At 38.7% G+C, this 19805-nt stretch overlaps 1 protein-coding gene across 1 annotated transcript in view; it reads right to left on the bottom strand.

Moving 5' to 3' along the window:
* Nucleotides 1-14180, bottom strand: part of NUP210L (nucleoporin 210 like) — a 75514-nt gene extending 61334 nt beyond the window's left edge. The window contains exons 1-8 of the mRNA XM_060090587.1: nucleotides 14141-14180; nucleotides 13289-13382; nucleotides 12584-12734; nucleotides 10358-10490; nucleotides 9295-9453; nucleotides 4149-4217; nucleotides 3430-3536; nucleotides 2631-2771 (exon numbers count right to left, since the gene is read on the bottom strand). Of these exons, the coding sequence (XP_059946570.1) occupies nucleotides 2631-2771; nucleotides 3430-3536; nucleotides 4149-4217; nucleotides 9295-9453; nucleotides 10358-10490; nucleotides 12584-12734; nucleotides 13289-13382; nucleotides 14141-14165 (879 nt within the window). The 5' untranslated portion in view covers nucleotides 14166-14180. The remainder of the gene's footprint in view (nucleotides 1-2630; nucleotides 2772-3429; nucleotides 3537-4148; nucleotides 4218-9294; nucleotides 9454-10357; nucleotides 10491-12583; nucleotides 12735-13288; nucleotides 13383-14140) is intronic.
* Nucleotides 14181-19805: the final 5625 nt, after the last annotated feature.

Raw genomic sequence — 19805 nt, forward strand, 5'->3', positions numbered from 1 at the left:
TTGCCACTTTTATTCAATATTGTACTATAAGTTCTAGCCAGAGAAATTAGGCAGGAAAATGAAATAAAAGGCATCAAAATGGGAAAGGGAGGAGCAAAATCATCACTACTTGCAGGTGATATGATCTTATATATGAGAGATCCTATAGAATCCAGGAAAAATACTAGAGCTAATAAACTAATTCAGCAAAGTTGCAGCATAGCAGATCAACACATAAATATCAGTTGTACTTCTATACATTAGCAATAAACAAACTAGAAAGGTAAATTAAGAAAAAAATTTATTACAATATCATCAAAAAAGAATAAACTACTTAGGGATAAATTCAACCAAGGAGGTGCAGGACTTGTACACTGAAGACTACAAAATATTGCTTAAATAAATTAAAGACAACCTGAATAAATGGAAAGACATCCCATGTTCATGTATTGGAAGACCTAATATTGTTAAGATGGCAACACTCTCAAAAGTGATCTACAGGGCTTCCCTGGTGGCACAGTGGTTGAGAATCCACCTGCCAATGCAGGGGACACAGGTTTGATCCCTGGTCCGGGAAGATCCCACATGCCGCAGAGCAACTAAGCCTGTGTGCCACAACTACTGAGCCTGTGCTCTAGAGCCCGTGAGCCACAACTACTGAGCCTACGTGCCACAAGTACTGAAACCCACACGCCTAGAGCCCATGCTCTGCAAAAAGAGAAGCCACCACAATGAGAAGCTCACGCACCTCAACAAAGAGTAGCCCCCGCTCACCACAACTAGAGAGAAAAGCCCACGTGCAAAAACGAAGACCCAACACAGCCATAAATAAATAAATAAATAAATAAAGGAGTAAGGGTGAGCTCAGATTTTAAAACGTAACATTTTTTAAAAGCAGGATTGGTGGGATTGAAGAATAATTGTAGAATAGAGTCAAACTGCCAGAAATACCATAACAAAGGATTTTAAAAATCACTGTGTATTAAATATTGTTCAAAAACTGGATATATTTTAATACTGAATATAGATCTATACCTGACCATAACTAATCCAAACACCATTCATTCATTTAACAAATACTTATTTGTATCAACTGTATGTTTAGTCACTCAGATGTTAGGGCAACAGCTGTGAATACAGTAGGCATAATCTTTGCCCTTAAAGTTTATAATCTGATGAAAGAGGCAAATAATAACAATAAACTATGATGAATATTTTGATCTGAGAAGTTCAGGGAGCTCTAAGAACATATGAAAGGTGAAAAAGTGCCTGAGGAACCAACGTTAAGCTAGCCCTGTGCATTGAGTAGGGAGAAAGTGTTGTAGACAAAAGGAATTATATTTGTTTATAAAAAATGAAAATAAAATAGAGGCAAAAAGAGACAAGACATTTTTTAGAAACTGAAAGTTCAGTATGGCTGAAACATAAGAGAGGAAGCATGACAAGACCTGAGGTTGTTGTCAGGGGCCAATCATATAGAGTCACAAACTCAAATGCCTACAGGTATCAGGTAGATATTATAAACACAGCAGGCTGAAAAGTATAGTCTAAATGTTGTAGCCACTATCTCTTCCAGCTAATCACTGTCAGATTTTCATATAATCTAGAGAATCAGAAATCTTGGATTTTATTTGAAATTTCCCAATTAAAAAGAAACTTACACACCTAAATAAAAAACAAGATTACAAACCAAGATAGTCTGCAGGCCACCAGATTGTGATCTCTGTCATAGAGGGTCCTATAAAACTACATTAAGAAGTTTAAACTTTACCTTAAAATCAATGGGAAGCCACCAAAGGAATTTAAATAGTAAATACATAATAATTTTTGTAGTTTTTGGAACATCATTCTAGCCACGGACAATATTGGAGGTCGGAATATCAGTTTAGAAGCTACTGTGAAAGTCTAGGTGAAAGACAGCAATGTCTTCTTCACCTAGTAAGAAATGGGTTTGAGAGACATTTAGAAGAACTGACACGGCATTCAATAATGTACTGAATGTAGAAGGTGAAGGAGAAGGCAGAGTCAAGGGTGACTCTTGGGATTTTGTCTTAAACAGCTGGGTGAAAGGATCATTGCAGAAAAAGTAGATTTGGGAGAGGGAAACAAATTTGACCAACAGTTAAAAATCAGATACTTACACATTTCAGAGGCATTAGAAATAGATTCATTCCTTATCCCTTTACCTCATAACTCCATTTCTGTTATTATACCATAAGAAAATTAACCAAAAGGAATAAAAATTATATGAAGATACACAGTTATGCCATTTACAAAGTAAAAAAAAACTGTTAAAAATGCAAAAGTTCAAAGTTGGTGGCATGGTTGAACAACTGGCATATTAACCCTTTGGATTTTTAAAATAGAAAGTACTCCTATGTGGACCTGATGACACAAGGAAACGTGCATATGAAATAATTTTTAAAGGACCCTCAAATGACATACATACACAATGACCACAAATGCAGATATATGCATTAACAGAAGTTGGAACAGAAAATTTGTAGAGGTATAAACTACTAAGTGTACTGTTTATTAGTTTATTTTGTGAAAGATAAAGGTGGGATATGCCACATATGTGCTTGCAAATCAACAAGTCAGGCAAGTCTGGTCAGTTCTCAGGATTCAAAGACCATCCTTTTAATTCCTACCTGGTAAATGATGGAAGTCAGGGATGCATTTATCACGACCACACCATCTTTCAGGGCTTTCACTACATTGTAAGATCCATTCACAGTAGTCAGCTGCTCTTCAAAATACTCTCTTGGGAATTGGTACATAATCCTGAGATTCTGAAAATCAGCCCAAAATCAACACAAACCTGAAGACATGCTTTTTCCCTAAAGCCATCTTAATCCCAAAGCATTAAAAAAAAAAAAGTGTGGCTATGCATTCTGGGGGTTAAGGAAACAAAAACAAAATCTTTGCTTTCCCTCACCAAATTCTAAGTTCGAAAGATGTCATTTTAAAATGGTACTAGTTTTTGAAAGATCCATTAATGGCAAGTAATCAAAAATAGGAAGAGTCGAAGCTTATGTAAATTTTAGTGTAATCTGTGCTATTCCATAAATTGACAGTTCTCAGGGGGGAAAAAAAAGGACACTGGAGAGTGACTACAACACTTCACATTTAATGGTCACACTATTACTCTCACCACTATAAAACTCTGGTGACCATCTCTGAAATGAAGTTGTAAAATGAGGATCCCCTCCAAAGTGTTATCATTGGTGCCAACTTCATCTCTCTTCTATAATTCTAACCAGATTATATCTTTTACTTCTGGTTTAGCATTTCTCAAGGATAGAACTATTTAATAATAATAAAGTAGTAACTTGCATTTCCAAAGGTAAAATCTGGAAGCAAAAGAAAAGAAGTCTTCCTAGCCAGAAAGATTGCCCACTCAAGGAGTTATCCTTAAAGGGTCTAGAAAAATACAAAAGAGAGACTCACATCTGAAATATAGACTTTTGTGCTGCTTTTATCAAATACTTCTACTGTAATAACATACACCTGCCCCACCTCTAGACTCCAACGGTCTCCAGGTTGGACTGTGAAACCTGTACATAAATCAAGAAACAAAAATATTAGAAGAGGCCAACATTTTTCCACAATGAATTAAAAAATACAAATGTTAAAAAGCCATTTAAAGAGCAAAACTCAATAATAGATGGAGATGGTTTCCAAAGTAGATCCTTTAGTTGCCTCTATAAAATTGTGTAATAATTTGGGGTTCCAAAGATCCTGGCTTAACTTAGCTCATCTCAGGTATAAAGGAAACACTCTCACTTATATCTGTATACAAATGCCACCCCACCCCCAAACCCACAATTTTGCTCATTTCTGATATGTCAGGCAAGATTTCAGCTGCTTTCAGTCAGATTCATTGTTTCATATGGCTTAAGGACATTAGGTTTCTTTTTTCCTTGTATAAAGTCTCTTTTTCTAACCCAACATTGTATTACATGGAGCTTCATGTTTTGTAACAACGTTTCAAGATGCTTTACTCTTGCAGATAGCATTTAACTGGAACAATGTGAGAAAACATGTCAAGTAAGGTTGAATTTGAAATTAGTTAAGTCTCAAAATGAAGCACTCTAGTCTTTAATGCACTCATTTCAGTGAAATACTTTAAGCTATTCAGCTTTCTGAAAATTATTATCTAAAAATACCTAGAAATCCAGGCTCTACAACATATATGGTGCAATTTGGGAGTCCAGACAAAGATCGCATATGGACATCTTAATTTTTGCTTAAGGAAATTGTATGAGCTAGTTGGGTGAGAAGAGAAATATGAGTTACCAAAAATAAATAAATAAGCCCACAAATGAAAGCAAATAAAAATTCTATCTTTTATTATCCACTGGAAAGCAAAACTTAAATGTGTATATTCTGAGAAAAATCTGAGGGCTCAGCAATCACAGGAATCAGGTATTCTTGAATTTCAAATATGAGGAAGATGAAATGAGAGAAAAAAGATCATGCTCCATGTTTTTAATATTCATTTAGCTGTGGAACTCTTTCCTCCTGCAAAATTCTTACATAGGAGCCCATTATGGAAAGCAGGAAAAGTGGCATTGCCCTGGCTAAAGAAATGGTCAGTGGTGGATGGAGAGGGAGGGAGAGGCATGACTTGCCATCCAGCCCAGCAACTTGCCTTGGGCTCTGCAGACAGTTTTAAAAACTACTAGTTGATCTTCTATTATCTGTGGCAATTCTTTAATACCAAAATGTTTTCTCTTTTCCACCGAAGATACTTCTAGGTCACACATCATACTACCCATTATTGCCTTTCGTTAAATTTTAGCAGGGGACTTTCCTGGTGGTCCAGTGGTTAAGAATCCACCTTCCAATGCAGGGGACTCGGGTCCGATCCCTGGTCGGGGAACTAAGATCCCACATGCTGTGGGGCAACTAAGCCTAGGTCGCTGCAACTACTGAGCCCATGCGCTCTGGAGCCCTGCGCTGCGACAAAGAGCCCGCCCTCCGCAACTAAGACCCAACGTAGCCAAAGAAGTAAATATTTTTTAAAAATTTTAGCAGAAATAAAAATTTATTCTGTTAGCCTATACACAATCTAATTAGTAATGTACTTTCCTCTCAAAAATATACTACATCCAAAAGCTAAGAAGAAATTATTTCTGCTCTGAGAAATATATTTCTGAAACAACTTAATGGAAAACACTCATTATTTCAAAGTACACTAATTTAGAAGTTCTATTAATTCAGTCATGCACTAGGCTGTAGTTTAGCACTACATTATCTATAGTGATAATGAAAGCAAAATATTTAATCTATTTCAGAGATCAAACTTTTAAAGCTGTCCCAGTACTCCAAATGAGCTACTAATATACATACAATTGATATGATAATTAAAATTACTTTTTATCTATTCATTAGAGCAAATCTTTTAAACACTGTAGGCAACTCTGTGCCAATCTAGGTTTGATTTTGATTATGTACTGTATTCATAAAATACAAGAGCTAGAAGGAATTCAGGAGTACATCATTCCTATCGCTTTTACAGACAAGGAAACGGATCTCAATAGATCTCTACACAAGTTCATTCCTCCATTATCAGAATAAGATATCTTCCTTTCATCTAATCCTTCCATCTGTTCTGAATCTCATTTTCTCTTGCCCCTCAGAAATCTTACTCCATCAGCTGGCCTTCTTTTCTTCCATATCTCTGCCATCTCTCTGTTTAACTTATAGACATATTCAAGTTTCTCTTAACTTAAAAAAGTTCCCATGCCTTTTTCAAAGTTCTACCTTTTTGCCTCCTTCTTTTTAAAGCCAAGCTGTTTTTATTGAAAAAGTGATCCAAGACTTACTGGTTACTACAGTCTTTCAGTCTTTATTTTAGCCTTTATCTCTGCCTATTTCACCTGAGGAACATTCTCTTTGTAAATTCCTCACTTGGTTATCATGAAACCTCTCTCCGGGTTTTCCTACTACTTTTTTTTTTAAGATTTTTTTGATGTGGAACATTTTAAAAGTCTTTATTGATTTTGCTACAATATTGCTTGTTTTATGTTTTGTTTTTTTGTCTGCAAGGCACATGGGATCTTAGCTCCCTGACCAGGAATAGAACCCACACCCCCTGCACTGGAAGGCGAAGTCTTAACCACTGGACTGTCAGAGAAATCCCTCCTACTACTTTTTATATTTTATTTATTTATTTATTTATTTATTTATTTATTTATTTGGTTGGTTGGTTGGTTGGTTGGTTGGTTGTGCTGGGTCTTAGTTGTCGCAGGCGGCTCATTAGTTGTGGCATGCGAACTCTTAGTTGCGGCATGCATGTGGGATCTAATTCCCTGACCAGAGATCAAACCCGGGCCCCCTGCAGTGGGAGCACGGAGTCTTATCCACTGCGCCACTAAGGAAGTCCCCCTCCTATTACTTTTTTTGTTGTTGTTAATTTTTTTTTTTTTTTTTTGGCTGTGCTGGGTCTTTGTTGCTGCACGTGGGCTTTTCTCTAGTTGTGGTGAGCAGGGGCTACTCTTCACTGTGGTGCGCAGGCTTCTCATTGCAGTGGCTTCTCTCGTTGTGGAGCATGGGCTCTAGGTGTGTGGGCTTCAGTAGTTGCAGCACACGGGCTCAGTAGTTGCGGCATGTGGGCTCTAGAGCATGCGGGCTTCAGTAGTTGTGGCTTGCAGGCTCAGTAGTTGTGGCTCGCAAGCTCTAGAACACAGGCTCAGTTGCTCCGTGGCATATGGGATCTTCCTGGACCAGGGCTCCAACCTTTGTCCCCTGCAGTGGCAGGCAGATTCTTAACCACTGCACCACCAGGGAAGTCCCCTCCTAGTACTTTTTAAACATTCTTTCTGGGCCTCCTTAAAGTTCGTCCTCTTCCTTATGAACCTTACAAGCTAACATTCCACAGTTCTGTCTTCAGCTCTCTTCTCCTCTCACTCTGTATATTCTCCCTAGGTGATTTTGTCTACAACAACAGCTTCAACTATCACCTGGCTATAAACTGATAACTTTCAAATATCTGTCTTCATCTTGAATCTTTCTCCTCCAGATGTATTTCTGCTTGGATGTCTATCCCACAGATACTTCAAGTTAACATGTGAACAACTAAACTAGTTTCCGTTTCCCCTAAACCTGCTCCTTCTTTTTTTTTTTTTTTTTTTGCAGTACGCGGGCCTCTCACCATTGTGGCCTCTCCCGTTGTGGAGCACAGGCTCTGGACGCTCAGGCTCAGCGGCCATGGCTCACGCGCCCAGCCGCTCCGCGACATGTGGGATCTTCCCAGACCGGGGCACGAACCCGCATCCCCTGCATTGGCAGGCGGACTCTCAACCACTGCGCCACCAGGGAAGCCCTGCTCCTTCTGTTATATTACCCATCTCTATGAACAATGGTACCACCAGCCACCCTAAGGCAGGTGCTGGAACAAACTATGAATAGTCACCATCCATGTCAAGATAAATGTAGTGTATTTTAATAGTTACTGCTTTGGAATAAATAACGATATGAACTGAGGATATGAAAAAAGCAAATCATGATAAGTCTGCCTGGGGAATTCAGGGTAGTGCCTGACACACAGCTGGGGCTCAGTAGATATCAAATGTCTTAGTTTATTTTGTAGGTACTATTGTATTTGTTCACAAATGTCCTAGGCACCTTAAAATGACTAGAGAACAAACAACTTTGAACCAAACCTCTCCTGAGTGTTTTAGACAAATAATATAAGCAGCTAATTAACAAATACTATTCTACAAGAAATACTGTACCTTTCAAGACTGATAGTTCTTACTCAGAGTTAAGCCTTCTAAGCCCTACATAATTACTCCCTCTCCTACTCTATTACCTCTTCTACTACTTTCCCCTTATTCTCTGCACTCAGCAGCAGTGTCTTCCTTGCTCTTCTGTAAACATGCCAAACATGCTTCTGCTTCAGAACCTTTGCAATTGCTATTTCCTCTTCCTGGAGCTCTTTCACCGAGATATCTGTATCGTTCATTGCTCTGATGTGGCCTTATCAGAGAGGATTTCCCTAACTACCCTGAGTAAAATAGTCTGTATGCTTAGCACTTAGAGCAATGTTGAACATATAGTAGAAATTAATAGATATTTGCTGAAAAAATTAATTTATTTGAGATTCAAAGATTCAAAAATAGGGCTTCCCTGGTGGCACAGTGGTGGAGAGTCCGCCTACTGATGCAGGGGACACGGGTTCGTGCCCTGGTCCGGGAAGATTCCACATGCCGCGGAGCGGCTGGGCCCGTGAGCCATGGCCACTGATCCTGCGTGTCCGGAGCCTGTGCTCCACAATGGGAGAGGCCACAACAGTGAGAGGCCCGTGTACTGCAAAAAAAAAAAAAAAAAAGATTCAAAAATAGGAAATATTTCAATATCAAACACTGAGAATTTTATGAGTTTTATGAAAATTTCAGTTTTCTGAGAATTTTAATCTTTATACTGTTTTATTTTCATTGACTATAGTAGAACTCTATGTATCTCTCTTTGTTCAATCTTACAGAACAGGTTTAGTGAATTTTTTAAATTTTTATTTATTTATTTATTTATTTTTGGCTGCACTGGGTCTTCGTTGCTGCACGTGGGCTTTCTGTAGTTGTGTCAAGCGGGGGTTGCTTTTTGTTGCGGTGCGCGGGCTTCTCATTGCGGTGGCTTCTCTTGCTGTGGAGCATGGGCTTCTCATTGCAGTGGCTTCTCTTGCTGTGGAGCACGGGCTTTAGGCACACGGGCTTCAGTAGTTGTGGCACACGCGCTCAGTAGTTGTGGCTTGCAGGCTCTAGAGAGCAGGCTCAGTAGTTGTGGCGCCCAGGCTTAGTTGCTCCACGGCATGTGGAATCTTCCCGGACCAGGGCTCGAACCTGTGTCCCCTGCATTGGCAGGCGGATTCTTAACCACTGCGCCACCAGGGAAGCCCAAGTTTAGCGAATTTTTAAAAATTACTCTCAATTTAACAAATATTAATTAAGTAGCCACTTCAGACAATACCATCTTTTCTCAATTATTCATGTGAAAATAGGAAAGAACAAATTAAATAACATTTACACAAGTTCCTCCAACCTGTTTCCCCCAGTCTCCTATTTATAATTTGATTGAGGTTGCACATAAGCTCTGTAGTCAACAGATTCCAAGTTCCAACTACTCTTCTGTACGTACCCTTTGTTAGAAATTATGACAAAAATAATGTATAGTGCTTTGTTAAAAATAGAACCTATAGAAAATAAATATAGTAGTATTATAATCATGCTTAACTAATTATTTTACCAAGGAACATGTATAGCATGCTCAAGGAAATATAGATTGGCAGCGAAAACTTGAGCAAAAGGATACTTTTATGGATAAAGACAAGGTTAGTGTGGCCCAGTTGGACAGCAGTCACCATGGCTGTTTTCTCATCCAGTAAAGCCACTTTCCCAGGAAGAGACACATTACATGAAACTCTGTGGTTTTGCAATTCCAGTGTATAATGTTCCAGGGGAAATTTCACCTCTGTAAGACATGAAAGATACATAAATGTAACGAGGGCAGCCATTCCAATGGACAATGGTGTGTTGTTGGATTATAAGAGGAAGCAGGTCTAAATAAGAGTACAATCTGCTTTTAATTTCCCTCACTATGATGAATTTCTACATGTAGCCATTTTGAGGAGAATACTATATAAGTTTATTGTTGGTATTGCTTATATTCTTAAAACTCAGTGAACTGAGAGTAGGAGGAGGGATCCTCACTAAAGTAAGTAAAGGACTAATGCTAATGGAGCAAACGCACACTTTATAAACTCAGTGGGACTTTGGGGGTCAATAGAGTATTAAGTTTTTTTAGTTAATGAACTGAGTTTCTCAATAAACACCTTTTGCAAAGATCATTCAAGTCCCTTCTGGTAAAGTTTCTTCACTTGCCCTCTAAAAGCTAGTAAACTTTTGGTTGTTGTTTTAATAGACAATACAGATGTCTATGGGCACTGAAGCTAAGCAGCATTAGCCTGTTTAAGACATGGAGACTATCTCTGCTCAGTATTAGCTCAAGTACAGCAATTAAGGAATATAGCTGATCTTTGAACAATGCAGGGGTTAGAGGAACTGACACCACCACCCCAACCCCTGACCACCATGCAGTTGAAAATCCGCATATTAGTCAACCCTCCGTAACCCCAGTTCTGCACTCGCGCACTCAGCCAACCACACGTCGTGTAGTACTGCAGTATTTATTGAAAAAAATCCGTGTATAAGTGGACCTGCACAGTTCAAACCCGTGTTGTTCAAGGGTAAACTGTACTTTATCACAAAATCTAAAGACAGAAAGAAGTATTTTGCATACATAATGTGGAGCTGCTTCTCTTGTCAGCAGAAAGGATTTGGGAAATGTTAGTCTTAGGAAAAGGTAAGATATTTACCTGTCATTCTTCCCTGAACCATTTTTGCAACTCGATATTTAATATATGCTCCTACTAAGAGATAAATATCATGGGATGGTATAAGAAACACATTCTCTAAAACAAGCAGAGGTATCAATGCTGCTGCCACTTTCTAAAAGAAGAAAGAAAAAAACACAAAGTTTCCATAGGCAAAATCCTCAAGGTCATCTTCCTCGTTAAAGTTTACTTTTAATAAGTTTCTTCTAAAATACTTTATCAAGATTTAAAAAATGCTTTCTTAATCACAGATCATAATTTCAGTTAGCCTTAAAAAGTGATCATGGGACTTCCCTTGTGGCGCAGTGGTTAAGAATCTGCCTGCCAATGCAGGGGACATGGGTTCGAGCCGTGGTCTGGGAAGATGCCACATGCTGCGGAGCAACTAAACCTGTGTGCCACAACTACTGAGCCTGCGCTCTAGAGCCCACAAGCCACAACTACTGAAGCCCACGCACCTAGAGCCTGCGCACCTAGAGCCCGTGCTCCGCAACAAGAGAAGCCACAGCGATGAGAAGCCCGCGCACTGCAAGGAAGAGTAGACCCTGCTTGCAGCAACTAGAGAAAGCCCGTGCACAGCAACAAAGACCAAACACAGCCAGGAATAAATAAATTAATTAATTTTTAAAAAGTGATCATGTCAGCTCAGTGCTTTGTGACCACTTAGAAGGGTGGGATAGGGAGGGTGGGAGGGAGGGAGACGCAAGAGGGAAGAGATATGGGAACATATGTATATGTATAACTGATTCACTTTGTTATAAAGCAGAAACTAACACACCATTGTAAAGCAATTATAGTCTAATACGGATGTTAAAAAAAAGTGATCATGAATATTAATACTATATTAAATTTCTAAGTCACTCAAACAAAGAATAGAAAATGACAAGCTTTCTAAAGGAGAAGAGAAGGTAAATAAAAAGGCACTATGCTAAAATGGAAAAAGGTAAGACTTAACGGTATGCCATGGAAACTCTTTTAACCAACTTCCAGTGAACTGAATTAGATTAAGTTACTCTATATCCCTTGTTGAATGTATTGATTCTTGTGAAGGCTTACCCAATACGAGGTTAATAGGCTGCTCTCTAGATGTCCACACACCTTCCTGCCACTTGAATTAAATGCTTACCAAAAGACATTTGTTTTTCCCAACCGTGTTTATGTCAGTTGCACTTTTAATTATAATTACATTAAAAAACCATTATATGAAAAGAGTTGTTTCTATAAAAATTTAAATGTTTTGAAAAGAAGTTAAAGGTAAGCTGCTAAAAGGTACTGCTATCAGATTAGGTGTAGGTGAGAAATGTAAAAGACTGGGGAAAAATCCTTGAAAAATATAGAATCCTGCACTCAAATTGTTTCACACCTGTGTAATTTTTCACTTGACCATAAAATAAAATGAAAAATGAAAAAAAAAGAAACTAGAAGCTGTAATTTATGCAAGAACAAGTATGTATATTTCTTTTTTTTTTTTTTTTTTTTTTTTGCGGTATGCGGGCCTCTCACTGTTGTGGCCTCCCCCGCTGCGGAGCACAGGCTCCGGACGCGCAGGCTCCGGACGCGCAGGCTCAGCGGCCATGGCTCACAGGCCCAGCCGCTCCGCGGCACATGGGATCCTCCCAGACCGGGGCACGAACCCGCATCCCCTGCATCGGCAGGCGGACTCTCAACCACTTGCGCCACCAGGGAGGCCCAAGTATGTATATTTCTAACCAGTGAACTCACAGCCAAAGTTCTTGGACCTACACTTCAAAGGATTGGTGAATAAAATGCAGTTACATGTTTTAAGAGAAAATGTCAGTTGTAATTGGGTAATAACATGTTTAAGGAAGACAAGTTTTTTTTTTTAATTTATTTTTTTTTTACGTGGGCCTCTCACTGTTGTGGCCTCTCCCATTGCAGAGCACAGGCTCCGGATGCACAGGCCCAGCGGCCATGGCTCACAGGCCCAGCCGCTCCGCGGCATGTGGGATCCTCCCAGACTGGGGCACGAACCCGCATCCCCTGCATCAGCAGGCGGACTCTCAACCACTGCGCCACCAGGGAAGCCCGGAAGACAAGTTTTAAAAAAAAATGTTTATCCATTTCAAATGACTTTTTCAATTGGCCCAAATCATATCAGGTTAGAGGGCTTCTACTAAGAAAAACATAAAAACTATATATTCCATAGGCAAGACTATTAAATGAAAGTTTATAGCACAAACATTTTACCTTATAGAATGGTTCAGAAATTCGAACTTTTACAACAGCAGCACCAGTTGTAACCCCAGACACCAAAATCATATCTCCTCTTTTCTCTTCCTTTTCCATCTCAGCTATATACACAGGGGGAGAATATTCTGCTTCAGAGTATTTCAAAATCCTAAAGAGATAAAATAAGGTTTGTTTCTAGTAAATTAATGAGTCTTCTTCCAAAAGGCTCTGAGAGACTTTAAACATAATCTCTTCAATGTCTATATAGTGTCAAAAGTTTTAAATTTCCACAAGGACTAGATAGAAGAAAAGTACTTAATATGCTTCTGGCTAAAACTGTTGTAGGACTAAAACTTGCATTGTCTGAGAGCTATTACTTGGTACTGAAGACAAAATTTCATACTATTATCCACTCACTGTATTTCAGCATGCGTAGATAGCTTGAACAATAAAACTGGCAGAAGATACACCTGACAAATAATTGTACAGTCCTGAGCTCATGAACTCCTCTGCAGTGGCTCAAATTAAACTATCATAAAGGTACCTAAATCCATGCCATATGTCATTCTACCAAAGACATTTCCCCCTGATAAATTTATCTGTTCCAAAAAGTTCCAGATTGAAAGATTATCAAAGCCCACACAAATAATTGCTGTTCAGTGTGGTACCCAAAGGCAGATGTCTCCTTCAAAGTCAGATGGTTATGTTTGATTTCAAGGTTACCTAATTTTGCTAGACAGTTCTTCTCTTGCTGATTCATTATCCTGGGCAATGCTCCACTCAAACATCATCCCTGCCAAAGTACTAAAAGTATTTCCTGTAGAGCAAGCCAAAAGCAGACAAGACAGAATCACATATTCAAAAATATTCAGGTATCTTTAACAAGAAAGGGAAACCTAACTAGAAAATTATTTTTAGGCTTCTTTCATTAACAAATAGAAGCACTATCATTAATTATGGCACTCTTTCTGTTCCTTTCAACATAAAGGCCACCTTATAGTCTACCTCAGGGTTGACAGGTATCTCTAAATCCTGATCCCTTCAATAAAAATTTTTATATAAACTAGAGTTCAATATTTCTAATACATTAATTTTTCAGATTTAAAAAATCACTCTTTACTAGTTTACAAAGAAGCAATGCATTTAAATGTTCTTTTTTTTACATATTACATTAATATAGTATATTAAAAGCATGTAAAATCAGTCTCAAGAAAGAGAAACTTAAAATTATAAAACTTTTTCACAGGTTTACATTTAATTTTCCTGGCCTATAGAAAGCAGACTGATCAAAACAGAGCTAAAAATAAATTCCAAAAAATATTCTTAATTGTTGATCTAGGAACCATTAAAACTCAGTGGCAGGATCTGGATTTTAATTAGGAAATTTTAATGAAAGTATGTAGCTAATACATCAAACCATACTCAGAATTATTAATTCCTCATGCACATGAACTTCATATGAGAAAATAAATATTATTTCCAATCTACTTTTATCTCTCAAATTGCTATTTCCAAATGCTAAACACAAAGGTGTTTATTCTATTTAATTTTGTTGAATCCTTTGACATTCTTTACCTTCAGCATCCAATGCCCTCACCATCAGTTCCAGTGGTGAATCATCTACATAGAGTTCCCGGGTTCGAGATATAATTTCAATGCTGTCTATCACATCAACCTTAACATCGCAGCGCAGTTCACGGTCAGTCACTACAATGAACCCCAAAACTGAGAATTTAGTTCAACAGGTCATGAATCTTTTAAATGTCTCATACATTCAGGAGCTTATTCTAAATACTAAGAAAAAGAAAGGCTGTAACAGTTCCTTTCAACCTGTGGAAGAAAACAGCATAGCAACAAAATATAAAAGCATCTGTTTACAAAAAGAGACACTAGACTAGTGCTTCCCAAACACTCATCTATAATGATGTTTTCATTCATCCATGGAAAAATGAGAAAAATAAGAATTTTAAAACAGTAATAAAATTAAATATATTCACTTCAAAGGAATATACTTTATCCTTACATTCTATATTACTTTTTAAAAAATTCATTCATTCATTCATTCATTCATTTTTAGCTGTGTTGGGTCTTTGCTGCTGCCTGCGGGCTTTTTCTAGTTGTGGTGAGCCGGGGCTACTCTTCGCTGCTGTGCGCGGGCTTCTCATCACGGTGGCTTCTCTTGTTGCCGAGCACAGGCTCCAGGCACGCAGACTTCAGTAGTTGTGGCACGTGGGCTCAGTAGTTGTGGCACACGGGCTTAGCTGCTCCATGGCATGTGGGATCTTCCCGGACCAGGGTTCCAACCCGTGTCCCCTGCATTGGCAGGAGGATTCTTAACCACTGCACCACCAGGGAAGGCCCTGTATATTACTTTTGAAGTGTTAAAAAATTTTTTTAATGAAATTATGGTAAGAGTAGATTTTAAAAATATATTTATTTAGGAAAGTAAGAGGGTGGCAACCATATGTCAGTCCTGCCTACCAATAAATTTTTCTCTCTCACTTTCTTTCTTTTTTTTTTTTTTTTTCCTGGACCGTGAGATTAAAAAGCCTGAGAATCAGGGGCTTCCCTGGTGGCGCAGTGGTTAAGAATCCACCTGCCAATGCAGGGGACATGGGTTGGAGCCCTGGTCCAGGAAGATCCCACATGCTGCGGAGCAACTAAGCCCGTGCGCCACAACTACTGAGCCTGCGCTCTAGAGCCCGAGCGCCACAACTACTGAAGCCTGCGTGCCTAGAAGAGCCCATGCTCCACAACAAGAGAAGCCACTGCAATGAGAAGTCCCTGCTCGTCGCAACTAGAGAAAGCCTGCGCACAGCAATGAAGACCCAACACAACCAAAAAAAAAAAAAAAAAAAAAAAAAAAGTGAGGAAGGGGACTTCCCTTGTGGTCCAGTGCTTAAGAATCTGCCTTCCAATGCAGAACACACGGGTTCGATCCCTGGTCTGGGAAGTATGATCCCACGCGCGGCGTGGCAACTATGGCTGTGTGCAGCAACTACTGAGCCTGCGCGCTCTACAGCCCACGCGCGCCACAACTAGAGAGAAGCCTGTGCGCCGTCACAAAGATCCAACACAGCCAAAATAAATGAATAAAACAAAGATGTTAAAAAAAAAGATAAGTGAGGAAGGAATGAGGGAAAGAGAAAATCATCATTAGAACTCTACAGTAATAACTGCTACAGTCAAGATTTATAGACAAATGCAAAAACTAGTGGATGAAACTTTAAAGAGAAACAGGGTATATCAAAGTATCTCCCCCAAATATTTATTAGTTACTGTGGTGGTATTTAATGTATGTCCACAAATTCTTTGACACACCTCCCTCCAGGAGGTGAAGATTAATTTCTCTTCCTTTGAATGAACTGAACTTAGTGATCATTTTTAATGAACAGCATATGGAAAGAGAAAAATGGTAACTTTACAGTGGATAAACCTGATAGGCATTACCTTAACCAAGTGATCAAGGTTAAAATCACTAGTGATAAGTCATGTTGATATCATGTACCCCCTGATATAATGCAATAAGAAGGTCTCTTCACTTCTGAGGTTTTCCTTCTAAAAATCTATAACAAAAAAAGTGTCAAGGTCATGAAAGACAAAGGCTGAGAAACTGTCACAGATCAGAGGAGACTAAGGTAAGATAACAATTTAGTTTAGTAATGTGGTATCTTGGAGTGAATCCTAGAGCAGAAAAAGGACATTAGTAGAACATTAGGGGAGACTGGGTGAAGGGTATATGGGAAATCTTTGTACTATCTTTGCATCTCTTCTGTAAATCTAAAATTATTTTAAAATAAAATGTTTAAAAAATTAAATTAATCTTCTACTTGATTAACATTTAACTGAAGGGACTTCCCTGGTGGCTCAGTGGTTAAGAATCCGCCTGCCAATGCAAGGGACATGGGTTCGAGCCCTGGTCTGGGAAGATCCCACATGCTGAGGAGCAACAAAGCCCGTGCGCCACAACTACTGAGCCTGTGCTCTAGAGCCTGTGAGCTACAACTACTGAAGCCTGTGTGCCTAGACCCTGTGCTCTGCAACAAGAGAAGCCACTGCAATGAGAAGTCCACGCACTGCAACGAAGAGGGGCCCCCTCTCACCACAACTAGAGAAAGCCCGTGTGCAGCGACGAAGACCCCATACAGCCAAAAATAAATAAATAAATAAATCACTGAATTTGAAAAAAAAAAATTTAACTGAAGAGCAGAACCTGAAATTAAAAGAATTGAAGACCAAGATATGAGACCTATGGACAAGAACCAAGAGAAGTTGAAATCTCACAGAATCTGCTAGTAGAATATACCATTAAGGAAGTCTTCCACGGATGGCAAAAGAAGGAAAGAAGGGTGAGCTTAAATAATATACACTAGATAATCAGGCATTGGATACTATAGCATCAATTAAATGCAAAATTAAATTCTTATCTTCTGTGGAGAAATGTGAAGTAGCTGTGACCTTATATAAATAATATAAAAAACCTTGTATACATAATGCCTATCCATCTGACTACTTCAGTAGCAGAAAGCTTTTCAATATAGGGTCATTGACCATAAAGAAAAAAAAATTACCTTGTATGACATAAGTAAATTTAGAGTGATTAGGAGAAATATCAAACATTTAACTTACCTGCTTTTAAAGATAAAAAGAAACAAATAACTTTAGTAAGTAATATAATGAATATTCTTATTTACATGTCCATATTACTTCAGGTTCATACAGTAATGAGGTAATAAAGAAAAATTTATGAGGCAGAGAAGAGGAGAGGTGATCCAGGAAGAAGGAAGGAGAAAAAAATAAGAGAATGAAGACAAGACTGAGAGAACCAAAGGGATGCAGTGCCAGAGGCAAAACAGAGGGAGCAGAAATAACAAATATTTCTGCCCTGATTCTCATATTTATCCTAGCTTCCAAATCAACTCCTCTTGATTTTATGATTACAACCCACTGCAGCAAATAATAAGTATTTACTTAACGTTAACCACATGCTGAGCACAGTGCAAAACGTACTGATCACCCCATTCTACTCTCTCCACCGAAATCATCCAGTTGTCCAAACCCTTTCTTCATCCTCCATGTGAGCTTTTTTACCTAAAATTATACCCTCATCTCCAAACTCCTCTACCTGTCCTGTACCTAAGGTTGAAAATCTAGATATCCCACTACAAAGAGACATATTCATATATTCATAGACTACCTCTGGAAGGATACAGAAAAGTGGTTGTCTCTTGGAGAAATGAGATTAGAGATTTACTTTTAACTATATAAACTTATATATATATATATATATATTTTTTATAACCTTTTATATTCTTTAAAGATTTTAGCAAAGGGAGGTAACACCTAGTCAAAACAAAACAAACAAAAAATCAAAAGAAATCTGGCACTCTTACCAAATAGAATATGCCCACCTTGTCTCTCACCTCTATCCATTTTCTCTGTCATAACCACTAATTTTCTTTACTACACTATCACCAAAAACATCATAAACAAAATCCTAAGCACCTAAACACCAATGGAGTGCTTAAATCTTTTAACCCTTATAGAAGCCTTATAGTTAGTAGGCAATTCAATAAATATTTGTCAAACAAATGAACAGTTTCTCTTAAAGCATGCTATTCCCTTTCAAAATGTCCCTTCCCCCACCTCCCGTTTCACCGTACCAGTCAGTTCCCATTCAGATGAGAATGCACCTGGTAGGACACCAAGACTGCCATTCATTACTGGGAGTCTCCATCACCTATTTACACAATTGTATTAATAGCAAAATTGGGAAAGTTGATTTGAAAGATATTTAACTTTGGAATACTTACAAGTCAGATGAAACAAAGCTGAGAGCCAGATTTGACATTTTCCCTAGCAGTTATGTGAATGAATCTTTCAATATCAGAATGAATTCATGTAGCTAAGAGTAATTACATTAAAAATAGCATATGTGACCAAAGCAATGCTTTTTTTCTGACCTTGATATCCTTCTCTATCTATTGTAGCTGCCCTGCATGATATGGTCCTCAAAGACTCTCATCTTTGAGATCTCAGATTTCATTGATTCTAAGACACTCATTTTTTTTACATTTTAACACCTCTGAAATTGGGATTTTATAACTGATGACATCTTAGAATTGTCAGCCAGGCAGCAGTCATGACATAGTTGTCATTGACTGCATATGTGAGAACTTTAAAAGGGCCAACATCAAACTTGCAGAATGGCTATTAGTAGTTGGAAGAAAACATAGTGAACAATGGTGGAGCACTCTTTTTCCTTTGGAACCAAATGGTTAAAGAGACAGGGTGGGAAAGGTGGTGACTCAGACTCCTTTTCAAAGCTGGAGACAAAAACAGACCAGCTCTATATAATTGCAAAGCTAACTTATGAGCCCAATACTAATACCTTTTAGGTGGTTTTGGTTTTAATTGATTCTTTTAAGAAATGCTACGTCACTAACAGTCTTGATGGCACAAAAGACGATGTTGTGGGGATAAACACAGACACTGATGATTCCCAGTCAAAAAATGATTCAGATGAGGCAAAATGTTAAATTTGTCTTAGGAATATTTTAACCAGTTAATTTTATTTATATTTTCCTTTTTATCAGGCATGAGAGTGATACATAATAAAAATAACCATCTAAGTCAAAGAATTCTTCAGTAGGTATAAAGTAAAAATTCTAAGTGAAGAAAAGCATAGTTCAGTTGGCAATGTTGTTCTTTCTTAGTGGTGCATTAAAAATAGCTTTACAGGGGGCTTCCCTGGTGGCGCAGTGGTTGAGAGTCCGCCTGCCGACGCAGGGGACACGGGTTCGTGCCCCGGTCTGGGAAGATCCCACATGCCGCGGAGCGGCTGGGCCCGTGAGCCATGGCCGCTGAGCCTGCGCATCCGGAGCCTGTGCTCCGCAACGGGAGAGGCCACAACAGTGAGAGGCCCGCATACCGCAAAAAAAAAAAAAAAAAAAAAAAAAAGCTTTACAATAGATGGCATCTTCAATAATAAGAAATATGGTATACCAAACGTCTTGAATTTCTCTTTAAGAATATACTATAGATATATAACTTATCAAAATATTTAAAAGCCATACATTGGGACTTCCCTGGTGGCGAGGTGGGTGAGAATCCGCCTGCCAATGCAGGGGACATGGGTTCGATCCCTGGTCCAGGAAGATGCCACATGCCGCAGAGCAGCTAAGCCCGTGCGCCACAACTACTGAGCCCCCGTGCTGAAATTACTGAAGACCGCGAGCCG

Source organism: Mesoplodon densirostris, chromosome 2 (genome assembly GCF_025265405.1).
Source record: "Mesoplodon densirostris isolate mMesDen1 chromosome 2, mMesDen1 primary haplotype, whole genome shotgun sequence".
Taxonomy (NCBI): domain Eukaryota; kingdom Metazoa; phylum Chordata; class Mammalia; order Artiodactyla; family Ziphiidae; genus Mesoplodon; species Mesoplodon densirostris.